The sequence below is a fragment of the Myxocyprinus asiaticus genome, chromosome 23, assembly GCF_019703515.2.
Source record: "Myxocyprinus asiaticus isolate MX2 ecotype Aquarium Trade chromosome 23, UBuf_Myxa_2, whole genome shotgun sequence".
Classification (NCBI taxonomy): Eukaryota; Metazoa; Chordata; class Actinopteri; order Cypriniformes; family Catostomidae; genus Myxocyprinus; species Myxocyprinus asiaticus.
The window spans coordinates 13,974,783-13,989,807 of record NC_059366.1 but is presented as its reverse complement, the minus strand read 5'-3'; the positions used below and the strand labels follow the sequence as shown (position 1 = coordinate 13,989,807).

Below are 15,025 nucleotides of genomic sequence, written 5' to 3'. Positions count from 1 at the left end.
TAAAAATAAAAATTCTGTCATTTACTCATCCTCGTTTTGTTCCAAACTCTGACTCTCTTTCTTATGTGGAACACAACAGATGATGTTAGACAAAATGCTAGCCTCTGTCACTATTCACTTTCATTTTATGGTAAAAAAAAAAAAAAAAAAGATGCAATAAAAGTGAACAGTAATGGAGAACAATACACGGTCTAACATCTCTTGTGTTCCATCGAAGACAGAAAGTCATTTGGGTTTGGTGACAGTTTATTTAAAATATCCCTTTAAAGAAGAAAGGCATACCAAACTAAAATGCACAAAAAGAGAGAGAAAGATGAAAAGAGGACTGCTTGGGTTAGTCTTTCATTACTCTGGTGCGTGAGTCAGAGCTGCGTGTTGGCAGAGGACCAGCGAGCTGCCAGCAGACCACCGAGAGAGAGAATAGACACAGAATCCCAATCAATGGCACTGTGGAAAAACTAATGGTGGCTGCGGCGAGCAGTTTCCAGCTAAAATTAGAGACGTGGCCTCAGATTGTGTATCTCAGAGCGAGTACTGATTAGCATTATCATTTGAATTCTTCATTTCATCGCATGCCCACATCTCTTGCCTCATATTTATCATCGTTTCTCCGTATCACTAATATGTAGCTCTTTCACTCTCCTCATTCTGACTGTCATCGGTCTTTTTGTATCTGTGCCTGTTTTCCAGTCTTTATCTCCCACCTCATCCCATTTTGAGGTCCCTCCAGTCGGTCACTTCAACTGTCCATCTGTCCTTCCCTCTTCTTATCCTCCTCCTCCTCCTCCTCCATCCGCTCCATCCTTTCCTCTCCTCATTTGTCTGCTAGTTTATATTTATTATACATGTTCAAGTTAATGTCATCAACCTAATTAAATAATATAATGTAACTGAATCTATTTAAAGATGATGATATGTTTGAATATATAACAATGTAGTTAGCTACTTTTTGTTAGTATTTTGTAGTGTAGCCAGCTACTTTTTTAAAAAGAGTAGCTTGACTGTAGTTTAACTACTTTAAGTTATGAGCAAGGTTTGAAATTAAGTTTTTGGCTCACCAGCCACTGTGGCTAGTAGTGTGCCAAGGTCACTAGCCATTCATAATTTTCACAAGCCAAAAATCCCCCACCTCGCAAAACTAATTAAGGTAACTAGAGACTGCGTGCATTTGTTGGGACTTTTATTTGAACGAGAGTGATATTTGTTTAGCAGGACTCAAACCTTATGATTAAAGTCACCTTTAGAAAATATGAAGGCAAACATGGCCAGATAGAACAGGAGTAGGATAGAACATGAGGAATTTTTGTCAAATAATCTGTCTATAATTCAAAGAAGTGTAAGCCCCTTCATTCTAAATTGTACTTGTCTATACGAAAGTTTACCATTGTTCTACCACTGTTTAACAGTGGCATTTGGAATGATAAGGCCATAACCACAAATATGACCATGGATGGCTCCTATTATTGTGGTTAGGTTAAAGTAGATTGCCTTCTCTAAAAACTAGAGTATTTGTTTAAAAAAAAAATATTTGCACGAACACTATGAGAGTTATGCGAGGCTTATAAAGTGCATCACAATATTGAGAGCATCTATACAGGTCTAAATGGCATTGAGAAGAAAAAAAATAATTGAATCACACAACAGTATTGTTTTCAATACTGTTCAAACACATAAAACATACAAATAAATGTGAACCTCACCTTTTGAAGGCTTGTTGGATTCAGTTGGGTTTTATCAATCATTTTTATTGCCACCTAATAAATAAAAATTAATACTTTTAGTAGGGTTCAACCTAAACTTTCAGACAATTATATATGAAAAGGCTTCCCAAAATGTAACATGTATAAGTGTGTATAAAGTCAATGCGGGATTTGTCCACAATAGATAATTAATTTATCAGGTTTTCTTCATTAGAATCATAGCACAATATCATTATTTATTTTTTTTACAGTATTCAGTATAACGGTTTCTGCTAAATAAAGCAATGTCATTCAAAAACGTTCCAAAAGGAAACACAATGACAGCACAAAAGCTAATGTGTCTGTCTCTGGAAAAATGCGAGTCAGGCAACATACTCATGACTCCTGACACTCACCTCGCTTCCTGTGAGGATATGGCGAGCCAGTTTGACCTTGGCGAAGTTGCCCTTTCCAATGGTTTTTAGAAGTCGGTAATTCCCAATAAGAGGGTGCACCTCATCCAACCCCGACCCAGAATTCCGGTTTCGACCGTTCGACCTCACAGACCGAGAGGTCACCTCCCCTCGGCCATGGCCATTTGTTGTATGCTGTAGATTTGAAAGTCAAAACACATTTAAATTAGAAATGATCAAACACATTTATAAAGAATAATTTACTTTGAAAAATATTATTTTATTTCATGGAAACAAAATAACACCAACAGGATGCACCGATTAAAATTCTGTGTGCCAATATCCGATTATTTAGAACAACATCTCATGATATCTATAGTTTGGTGGTTCTACATTTTTTAATAATTGGCCCTGATCATCAGCTGTTTTTAAACAATCAGACAATGTCCGACAGTGCAGATAATTGCTTTTATTAGCCACTACTGATGTTTGGCCGATCGGTGAATCTCTACAAACTTTATTGTGCATGTTGGAAAAACAAAGTAAGCAGTCATATCCATTAGGACTGGGTAAAAATATAGATTTTCCAAAGCATTGCAATCTTTATTTGAATGATCTCGATATCGATTCTTAAATCCCAAGAACGATCTTTTGCTCTATACGCAACCCTCTACGACAATGAGAGGAAATCACTCGCATTTGCAACCAAAATTCATGTTATGCGACTTAAATGTCTATGATTAGCTACTGACTGGTAAATGTTCAGATTTCACTCACCAGAGAATGTGTTGTATAGTGGGGAATTTGTCATTGAATAAGGTCTCTTTTAAAACCCTTTCTGTTCTTTACAGTCAGTTGTTAATTTAAAACAACAAAAAAGAAACATTTAATTCTAATCAAGCTTAGCGGACGAGGCCATTCGAGTAGGGATGGGCGGTTTTTCCAATTTTACCGATTAATTCGAATTTGCGTTGACATGATTTTTCATTTCTCTTAAATTGAGAAATTGAGATTTTGCAAAAACAAATATTGCAAACGCTGTACTTAGATATGTTGTAAATCCACCAAAGGCTGAATAAGGAAGAGAAAAATAATTCACAGCGCTTGTCTTAATGTCGCTCCCGATCTGATCAGCTGCACGTGTGTGGCGCGCTCCAAATGAACGTGACAGGTTAACAACACGGAGACTGATATAAAAGACAACAGTAATATTCCCAGTACGACTGTACATAGTGATCGTAGCTCAGCTTCGTCCATCATGCAGGTATACACCGGCTTAAGACCATAACTGGCCTCTGCGTGCGTTCAAGTTGATGAACGGTATCCTTTCTCTTCTTTTTACCCATAAAAAAGCTTTATTTAACCTGACAGTTATGGGCGCTTCATTTCAGTTCATGGAGAGGCTATACATGGGAGAATCAAACATCCGCCGCTCCTTTTGCCATGAAGATTCAGATAGATCGCTACATATTGCTTTGTTCTGTGACGTGTTTCAAGTGTACTGCATCTATAGCCAACATTTGGCAAGCGATCATTTTCACAAACTTTGCTAGTTGAATTGTAATAATAAATTATTTCATATTGCTGCACTGCTCAGCTTGAACCGCTAAAGGGTGCATCACTATCTGCAGGGGTTTATGAATATACACACAAATTGTTTGATATACAATGAGTACTCTAGATAAACTTGATAATTTATAGATACTGATTTCTAGATAGACTTGGTTTAGATCAAATAAATACCTACACTGGCTAAGAATTATTTTGCAGTTTTCTTATTCAATTATTTCTGAACATCTGGGTTTATTAGATTTTAACTTATTTTACATTTACACTCTGTTGTCAACTTCCCCCTTTGGTGCATTTGGTGTGTTTGTACATTTTTCTTGCACACCTTTGTTTCCTAATGAAAAGAACTTGGATTTCTCTAACCAGGTTGCCTTGCATGTCATTTGAATTATGTTGGAGTACATTTAAAAGTTGAACAAATCGAATCATGAATCATCCATAAGTTTGATAATAATCGAGATTAAATTTTTTTGCCATATCACCCAGCCCTACATTCGAGTCTTTCTCATAAACATGCGCTCATTTACAAATGCTCTTTGCAGAAATGCCGGTTTTCTTAAAGAGATAGTACCAGTATTTAGCACGTTCAACAATTCAATGTAAATACTTGTAAATAGTATAAATTATGCATGTAAACAAAAATGTAACAAAATATAATACATCCAATATAATATCATATTTATTGATTGAATACATGCATTTGTTCATTTTTAAAAAGCTATAATGTGACAAAAATTATGAAAAAAAAAAAAAATAGTCAAATTAATATTTTTGTAATGTACCTAGTTAGAAGGTCCCCTGCATAATAAACAGCATTAGCTGGGAGATATATAATTAAAATTGACTTTATAACTGAAATATACCCATATGAATCGATATACACTGTGTGCCCAATTATTAGGCAAATTTTATTCCTCGGGATTCATTTTATTGTTGAACAAACACAATGCTCTCAGTCAATCCAAAATATTGAACCTCAAACCTGAATGTTTAACAAAGAAAAAGTGAGTTTTGTCTTTCTCAGGGGAATAAGTGTGCACAATTATTAGGCAACTAAATTACAAATAGAATTTCTCCCAACTCAATTGTTCATTTTCAATTTTTAGAGTAGGTGCTACAAATAAGTAACACAAAATGACAATTAAATAACATTTTTGGCCTTTCAAAAATATTCAGTGACCAATATAGCCACCCTTCTTTTCAATAACTGTCATGAGCCTTCATCCATGGAGTCTGTCAGTTTCTTGATCTGTTCACGTTCAACTTTCGCTGAAGCAGCAACCACAGCCTCCCAAATGGTATTCAAAGAGGTGTATTGTCTTCCTCACTTTAAATCTCATGTTTGAGAAGGGCCCACAAGTTCTCAGTAGGATTTAAGTCAGGTGAGGAAGGGGGCCAAGTCATTATTTGGGCATCTTTGAGGCCCTTGCTGGCTAGCCAAGCAGTGGAGTACTTGGATGCATTTGATGGAGCATTGTCCTGCATAAAGATCATGACCTTCTTGAATGCTGAGGACTTTTTCCTGTACCACTGCTTGAAGAAAGTACTTTCAGAAACTGGCAGTAGGTTTGAGAGTTGAGTTTCAGTCCATCTTCAACTCAAAAAGTTCCAACTACCTCATCCTTAATGATAGCAGCCCATACCAGTACCCCTCCTCCACCTTGCTGGCACCTGACTTGAAGTGGTGCCCTGTGTCCATTAGTGATCCAGCCACGGGCCCATCCATCTGGTCCATCAAGAGTTACTCTCATTTCATCTGTCCATAAAACCTTTGAAAAGTCTTCATGTATTTCATTGCCCAATCTTGACGCTTCAACTTGTGAATATATTCAGTGGTGGTCATGTTTCAGCCTTCTTGACCTTGGCCATGTCTCTGAGCACTTGGCACCTTGTACTTCTGGACACTCCGGGTAGGTTGCAGTTCTGGAATATGGTAGCATCGGAGGATAATGGGTTCCTGGTAGCTTCAAGTTTCATTCTTCTCAAGTCTTTTGCAGTAAATTTGCGCCTTTTCTTCTCCATGCGTTTTTTGCGCCCCAGTTGACAATTCGCAACAAAACGTTTGATTGTCCGGTGGACACGCCTCAATAGTTTAGCTATTTCAAGAGTGTTGCATCCGTCTGAAAGGCATTTTACAATATTTGAATTTTCAGTGTCAGTTAAATCTCTTTTTTGTCCCATTTTACCTGAGGTAATGAAGCTGCCTAATAATTATGCACACCTTGATATAAGGTGTTAGTCACTTTCGCCACACCCTCCCTCATTACACAAATACATACCACCTGAAAATGATTGAATCCAATAAGCATTCAAGTTTATATGGTTTGGAGTTGGAAAATGTGCATGGAAATAAAGATAAGATCAGAATACTCACTTGCCTAATAATTGGGCACGCAGTGTAGAATCGAAATTGAATCGAAAAATCTGTATCAATACCCAGCCCTAGCCATACATGGAAACTGCCAATAAGAATTACTTATTTTCTTCTAATTTACAATATCAGTCTCCTTTTGCCCATTTTACCCTCTGGGAAAAATACAATTTCCACTGTCACATAAAAACCAAATATTTGGCAACAGAGGTCCTAGTCAGTGCAGAAATCACTAATACTGACCATCCCTTGGATGTCTGAAAACTAGGGCTGCACAATTAATCGTATTTTAATCGTGATCACGATTTCTGCCTCTCACAGTTAATTAAGCATAACCGTCTGCGATATTAGTGAGCTAGCAAACAGAAATGATCAGCCAGGTAGTTACAAATTGTTGTTCATTTTCACTATAGGCTAGGTCTATAGATGACAGACCAAATCACAAGCTCTTTCATAGTCCATTTTCACCTCACCTGACCAATCACGCTCTCTTCAGAAGTTCGCCATTGCAAAAATAACACCAGACGTTACAAAAAAAAAATGCACTTCATAAGATCAATCTGTTAGACCAAAATTTCCCAACATCTCTTAACCTTGTGAAAGGACCTTTGTGCAACATGCACTAGGCTACAAACAACATTATGACCATCTGAACTATTCCATTAAGCTGGTCCTAAATGTTCAAACAAGATAACGTTTATTAAGTCAGTGAGCCTCGTTTGGTACTAACACCTCTGTATGTAAGGGTACGCTGCCTAGGGGTGGGTATCACCAGCCACTACCAGATATGATACGTAATGCGATACACGTCACGATTCGATATATATTGCGATATATCACGATATCATGATTAAATTTTGATTTAGCTTTTAATTTAAATTAATTTGGGTATATTATATAATGTATATAATGTCCTTTTTGCTTAAATACTGTATGAAAGAAATTATCTTTCAGCTAATGCTGTTATTCATTATACAGGGGACATTATAACTTGTTAAATTACAGACATATTAATTTTACAAATGTAATTTTATCATTAGTTTTTTCATGATTTTGGTGACATTTTAGCTTTTTTTTTTAATATAGCCCATGTATTACATCAATAAACATGATGTATTGAAATTGTATATATTATATTGCATATATACAGTATATTGTTACATGTTTGTTGTTTACATGCCTAATTTGTACTATTTATAAGTATTTACTTAGATATGTAGAAAAAGTGCTAAAATGGTTTTAGTGTTTGTTTGGTCGAATGGCTTCTTTACAGCATTCATGCTATGTGTGATTAGAACTAAATGATTCTTTTGTTGTTTTTGATAAATAACTGACTGTGGAGAACAGAAAGGATTTTAAAAGAGACATTATTAAACAACAAATGGTTTGCTTGGATCTACTCTTTGGATTCACATCACACAGAAAGAGTCAAGCTTTTACTCTCAGCACAGAGTGAAAAATCTCGATGCAGAACTTCTTCGCCACTACACCACTCAAACACTGACGAGTGAAATCTAAAAAATGTACCAGCCAGTGGCTAATCACAGACATTTTATGTAGCATATGGGAAGCATTTATGCACATATGACTGTAGGGGATTGCAGATAGAAAGGAAGAGCGATCTTGACATTTTAAGAATTGACATTAGGATCCTGCAAATGAAGAACGTGTGAGAGAGGTCCAGCATGTCTGTGAGAGAAACCGTGAATCCTGCAGGATCAGTTTCAGTCTCTTGGTGCCTCATAGAAGTGTCTCTGACTGCACTGAAAATATCACGATACATGGATCTAAGTTTCAATACAATATTGTGAGAAAAAGTATTGCGATATATCAATATTTGACTGTATTGACACAGCCCTAATGCTGACACTACGCTATATACAATGTTCCCACTAAATCCTGCATATTGTCCCCCAGACACGCCAAACTGAATGTTATCAGCAAAGCTTAGTCAAATAGATTTTTAAATCCACCAACATTGCCAGGCTTGATACAAACAGGAACACATAAATCCAAGCCACTGTAATTATTTGACTGCAAAGAATGATCTTGATTAAAGGTCACTTACGATGCTTGCACGATGCCTCATATTAGATTGTGATCCTCTCATTTTTGTGTTGGCAAGCTGAATGGCATTGAACAAAACAGTCCGGTCTTTTATGTATGAACTCATCAATACTGTCCCATCCACAAACACTGATAATGACGAGTTGCATCACTGCCAAAATCTTTTTGACATCCAGTGTGTTTGTGTGTGTGAGAGAGAGAGAGAGAGGCACAGAGAGATTTTGGGATGGGTGGGGCTGAATGGCGGGTGTTTGATACCTCATTTGACTCATTGTACAAAAGTGAGCACCAAATTTGCATTGAAATAGGCATGCTGTTGTAAGCCATATAATAAATAAATAAAATGTCAATAAACATTCCATAAAAATGACATACTCAAATACATCTATACGTAAAGGGTTACAGTGTGCATACAATTCTCCCTCTTCATTCAGCTGATAGATAGACAGACAGACAGACTTAATTAAATTGTGGACTTTGGATTCACACAATGAAAATGAGTTTGCTTAATCTGAAATAAAAATGCAGGCTCAACTCAAATGCTTTGTGTAGTGGAAATGTAAATTAATTGAGTTAACCTCACTTACATTTGATCTGTCCAAATAACTCCATATAAACTTACAGATTGCTGTTAGGTAGCAACAATGCACCTCAATATATTATATGTCTCTTTTTGTACAGTAAGACAAGTGGTGCTTCTGGTGAATTACTGAATTAGAGTCAATAAACTGAACTGAATCCAGTCAGCTATTCCAGTAGCAATCTTCCCATCCTTGATCTAACCATTAGCTCCACTCTTCTTTATAACGGTAACATCCAAAAAAATAACATGACAGAAACTCCTCTAAATTAGGGATGCAACTAACTATTATTTTGATAATCGACTAATCTAGCAATTATTCGACTATTTGGGTGATTTTTACAATGATTAATCATTAGTTCTTAACCGACTATTCAGCTTGTGACCCGAATTAAAAGGTTATATTAAACGTGTTTACTAACAATAAAGGACAAAATGATATTTTAAAAATACATTCACTGAATTAAATTGTCTAAAAATCCTTAAAACAAGACATTTACTTTAGAAGCAAACTCGCTGCACCGCATGCAACAACCAGGTCTTTTTCACGAATCACCCGAAAATAACAGAGTTTGAACTCTGGAGTTCAGGTTAGCAGTCTGAATCAGAGTCACTTTCTCAGGGTATCAGCCATCAGTGAGCTCACAACTTGGAATGCAGGCATTTCAAAATAGGAGTCCCATGTGTATTTCAAGCTTCTTTACAATATATATACACTACCGTTCAGAGTTTGGGGTCACTTGACTGAAATGTTTCTCATGATCTTAAAAATCTTTTGATCTGAAGGCATATGCTTAAATGTTTGAAATTAGTTTTGTAGATAAAAATATAATTGTGCCAATATATTAATTTATTTCATTATAAAACTAAAATGTAATAAAAATCTTTTTTTTTTTTTTTTTATTGATGACTTGGACCAAATAATAAAGAAAAGCAGCCAATAAGTGCCCAATATAGATGGGAACTCCTTCAATACTGTTTAAAAAGCATCCCAGGGTGATACCTCAAGAAGTTGGTTGAGAAAATGTCAAGAGTACATGTCTGCAAATTCTAGACAAAGGGTGACTACTTTGAAGATGCTCAAATATAACACAGTTTTGATTTATTTTGGATTTTGTTTAGTCACAACATAATTCCCATAGCTCCATTTATGTTATTCCATAGTTTTGATGACTTTACTATTATTCTAAAATGTGAAGAAAAAAAAATATAATAAAGAATGAGTAAGTGTTTCAAAACATTTGACCGGTAGTGTGTGTGTGTGTGTGTGTGTATGTTTGTGTGTATATATATATATATATATATATATATACACACTATATTGCCAAAAGTATTCGCTCACCCATCCAAATAATTGAATTCAGGTGTTCCAATCACTTCCATGGCCACAGGTGTATAAAATGAAGCACCTAGGCATGCAGACTGCTTCTACAAACATTTGTGAAAGAATGGGCCGCTCTCAGGAACTCAGTGAATTCCAGCGTGGTACTGTGATAGGATGCCACCTGTGCAACAAGACCAGTCGTGAAATTTCCTCGCTACTAAATATTCCACAGTCAACTGTCAGTGGTATTATAACAAAGTGGAAGTGATTGGGAATGACAGCAACTCAGCCACGAAGTGGTAGGCACGTAAAATGACAGAGCGGGGTCAGCGGATGCTGAGGCGCATAGTGCGCAGAGGTCGCCAACTTTCTGCAGAGTCAATCGCTACAGACCTCCAAAGTTCATGTGGCCTTCAGATTAGCTCTAGAACAGTGCGTAGAGAGCTTCATGGAATGGATTTCCATGGCTGAGCAGCTGCATCCAAGCCATACATCACCAAGTGCAATGCAAAGCGTCGGATGCAGTGGTGTAAAGCGCCACTGGACTCTAGAGCAGTGGAGACGCGTTCTCTGGAGTGACGAATCACGCTTCTCCATCTGGCAATCTGATGGACGAGTCTGGGTTTGGCGGTTGCCAGGAGAACGGTACTTGTCTGACTGCATTGTGCCAACTGTGAAGTTTGGTGGAGGGGGGGATTATGGTGTGGGGTTGTTTTTCAGGAGCTGGGCTTGGCCCCTTAGTTCCAGTGAAAGGAACTCTGAAGGCTTCAGCATACCAAGAGATTTTGGACAATTCCATGCTCCCAACTTTGTGGGAACAGTTTGGGGATGGCCCCTTCCTGTTCCAACATGACTGCGCACCAGTGCACAAAGCAAGGTCCATAAAGACATGGATGAGCGAGTTTGGTGTGGAAGAACTTGACTGGCCTGCATAGAGTCCTGACCTTAACCCGATAGAGCACCTTTGGGATGAATTAGAGCGAAGACTGCAAGCCAGGCCTTCTCGTCCAACATCAGTGTCTGACCTCACAAATGCGCTTCTGGAAGAATGGTCAAATATTCCCATAAACACACTCCTAAACCTTGTGGAAAGCCTTCCCAGAAGAGTTGAAGCTGTTATAGCTGCAAAGGGTGGACCGACGTCATATTAAACCCTATGGATTAAGAATGGGATGTTACTTAAGCTCATATGCGTCTAAAGGCAGATGAGCGAATACTTTTGGCAATATAGTGTATATACACACACATACACACACAGTTGTGCTCAAAAGTTTGCATACCCTGGCAGAAATTGTGAAATTTTGGCATTGATTTTGAAAATATGACTGATCATGCAAAAAAAAAACTGTCTTTTATTTAAGGATAGTGATCATATGAAGCCATTTATCATCACATAGTTGTTTGGCTCCTTTTTAAATCATAATGATAACAGAAATCACCCAAATGGCCCTGATCAAAAGTTTACATACCCTTGAATGTTTGGCCTTGTTACAGACACACAAAGTGACACACACAGGTTTAAATGGCAATTAAAGGTTAATTTCCCACACCTGTGGATTTTTAAATTGCAATTAGTGACTGTGTATAAATAGTCAATGAGTTTGTTAGCTCTCACGTGGATGCACTGAGCAGGCTAGATACTGAGCAATGGGGAGCAGAAAAGAACTGTCAAAAGACCTCCCTATGATCACTATCCTTAAAAAAAAAAAAAAAGACATTTTTTTTGCATGATCAGTCATATTTTCAAAATCAATGCCAAAATTTCACAATTTCTGCCAGGGTATGCAAACTTTTGAGCACAACTGCATATATATGAGATCAAGCTTTTGACACTTAGAACAATTGAGGGACTTGTACACAACTATTACACAAGGTGCAAACATTAATTGATGCTCAAGAAGGCAACACATTACTATATGCATACTAAGCTATATATATTTTATGTTATACAAATATCTGAAATGTAGATTCTGAAGAGCAGTACTAAATAAATAAAAATGATCTCTTAGATTTGTATAAATTATGAAAGGGGTGTGAATATTGATGAGACAAAAGGGGAATGCAAACTTAAAATCTAAATAGAGCAAGTATGTTGATGTTTCAGTTAAGGAGCCAATGCCTCCGAAGTCTTTTTTTTTTTTTTTTAGTCTGGAGCCCTGCACAAATCTCCTACTTGTTTTGTTTTGCATAGAAATACATTAAAATGACACTTAATTTAAAAATGTACTCCCTCAAATCAGTCCCATGCAAAGCATGCTGGCAAATGCAAATCCCCTTCCCGATGATTTCAGCAATACATTTATGCAACAAATATTACTCCTGTAGTCCCAACACAATTAAATAAAGTAAAAATGATGGACTGTACACAGTGAAATTAAGTTGAGCCCAAATGCTAATTTTAAGTTAACTGAGCAAGTAGTAAAAATCACATTGAATGAACACCATCCGTCACAAGTCTGAATCCATTTGAACATTTCATAGCAATGTGATCATTACACTTTTTGATGACTGTGTCTCAGACTTTACGCAATATAATTATGTTCTCATCTTAAACATAAGATGAGAACAAAAGATGAGAACCTTATCCCATATTATTATTCAAAGGTATGAGGGGGGACCTGCATTGCAAGCACTCTCATGTCACCTTCCCTCATTGCTGACGTATGTGCAGTAACCTATAGGACGGAGACTGACGCCAATGCGCAATATCTGCAACCCATCCTGGCATTAAACATGCAAACCCACGCACGGTCAGTGGCAGCAAGTGTGCAGGAGTAATCAAGCATATGTTGCACTCATTAAGCAGAATACGAGCCAAATCACCGATGCCCTGGACCTGGTGCCCCCATCTGTCTTTGAGACTGGCACAAAACACTGCTAATCCGTTTAAAGCACACAGTCAGCACAAAACAGACGACATGGGATGCGACTTTACCTCACATTTTGGCCAAAATTGATCTGAATGGTCTTAGAAGGGAGCCTACAGCTTTTTCACACAAAACTGCTGTCTAGGTAGGCATCTCACTGGGTTTAAGACACGGCCGAGACAAGATCAAGACAACAGCAGTACGGAGCCAGTCCAAAGGAGTTAAGACGGAGTATTAAACCAATAATAAAGAAAATAAAACAGGCTACTCACGTTTTCAGCTTTCCGTTCGTTGACGGTTGGCAGAGGGGCTCTTGTTGTTGTTGACATCGTGTTGATAGCAAGCTGCTTTCCCGGGATTACAATTTAACCAGCAGATTTTGCGATGAAACGAGGGTTAGATATATATCTGGCAGATTTCAAGCTTGGTCAGTAGCACTGATTTGCCTCTGAATCTGGTCACAAACTTGTTGAAAGTTTGGGTGGACGCTCGCGGTCTCTGGCGTTATTGTGTTTAAATAGCGACGTCCAGCCATCTAATAGATGACTAAATAGCGAATGCGATCGGCTATAGTTCCTATAACTTGTGCACTGTTAAAATAATAATAATACGTCCTGGCCTGGCGTTGCTGTCTGTCTCATATTTCGGATGTCCGGTTCAATTAAGAATAGAGAAAATTGCACTTCACAGGGCCTCCGCAGTTCCGCTGCGATTCCCCCCAAAGACAATCTGCTCATCGAACGGACCTTCCGACGGACTGTCCGATACATTCACGGGTAACGGCGGGTGCTCACTAGCATCGGGAACGCGGGGAAGACGCGCTTGTTGACGGTTCCATTCCACCCGATCAGCAGCCGCTTCTGTCGCCTTCCGTTTGAACCAAGATCCAAGATGGCTGCCCAACAGAGCAGGAGTTTCGAGCCGAACCCTGAGAGAGACAGAGGAAGTGAGGAAACAGACGGGCCCGTGCGCTCATTGGAGAGCGCCGCTATTGTTTGTTGATTCGAAGTTAGGTGTTCATCTGGAAAAAGGGGAAAGCTATGTCATACCATAACATCCGTGACATGACACACCCTGGTCAATTGAATGTAGTTTCACCATATACGGTTTAACCGATATTTCAAATGAAGATAGAGGCTTTCACTTAATTGTTGTGCACTGTAACTTTTGGTAACCTACTTACAGGGCATCAACACTGGCATTGTGCATTAATACCTATTAAAGGTGCACTCAGTAATTTTTTTTCCTTGTTTAAAAAGTTTTACTCCTAAAGGATTTAATTGCAATTTTAAAACATATCTGTTTAATCATGATGACTCACATAAGATGAAGATTCCAGGCATATCAGTAACCTAATAAAAGCTGTTTTATTCTAAATGGAAAGGGTCCCATCATGGGGGCTGCCATGTTAGGATCACATGACCAGGCTATTACTTCTCACTTAATCTCAGAATCTACCCCTTTTATTGGATAGTTTCCCTCATGAATTAAATTAATCATGGCTGACTGTGAATAGTGATTTTCTACAATGGCATCTTTAACTAAAAACTATTGCGTTTGAATGATGCTGCATCCATGCCCCTAGGTATCAGTGGAAGCATAGTCAGTTTAGCTGAGACTTACCACTGCTATTAAAATTAATGGGAGAAATTGGAACGTCAATACATGTAGAAAAGGAAGTCCTGCCTTGCAGGTAAAAGAGCCAATCAGGGCCGGCGCTGGCCAAATTGATGCCCTACCCAGAATTCCATGATCGGAAGTAAAAGTAGAAGTAAAAGTGTTAACATAAATAATTACTTGAGTAAGAGTAAGAAAGTATCCAATTAAAAGAGTACTCAAGTAGTGAGTAACTCGTTACTTTCACAAACTCCCCTATATTCCTTTACATAATACACATTTAACATGTATTACAGAATTATTATTGTTAGTAATGGAAATTCTGTCATCATTCACCATCATGTTGTTCCAAACCCGTATGACTTTCTTTCTTCCATGCAACACAGTAAGGAGATTTTAGACAAAATGTTAGCCTGAGTCACTATTTACTTTCAGTGAATGTGTTTGAGACTGTCAGTCTCTAACATTCTGTCACACATATTTTGTGTTCCACAGAATACAAAGGGTCACACTGGTTTGGAACAACATGAGGGTTGGG

The 15,025-nt window shown here is 37.8% G+C and overlaps 1 protein-coding gene across 6 annotated transcripts in view; it reads right to left on the bottom strand.

Moving 5' to 3' along the window:
- LOC127413962 (MAP/microtubule affinity-regulating kinase 3-like) overlaps positions 1-13,802 on the bottom strand; it is a 52,586-nt gene extending 38,784 nt beyond the window's left edge. For 2 of the 6 annotated variants that reach the window (XM_051651556.1, XM_051651557.1), the window contains exons 1-3: positions 8,101-8,209; positions 2,096-2,287; positions 1,701-1,754 (exon numbers count right to left, since the gene is read on the bottom strand). In XM_051651556.1, coding sequence (XP_051507516.1) covers positions 1,701-1,754; positions 2,096-2,287; positions 8,101-8,205 — 351 coding nt within the window. In that variant the 5' untranslated portion in view covers positions 8,206-8,209. Of the gene's footprint in view, positions 1-1,700; positions 1,755-2,095; positions 2,288-8,100; positions 8,210-13,142 lie in introns of those variants that run through there. The other 4 variants (XM_051651555.1, XM_051651558.1, XM_051651554.1 and 1 more) reach the window with 4 other exon arrangements.
- Between the last annotated feature and the right edge of the window lie 1,223 nt (positions 13,803-15,025).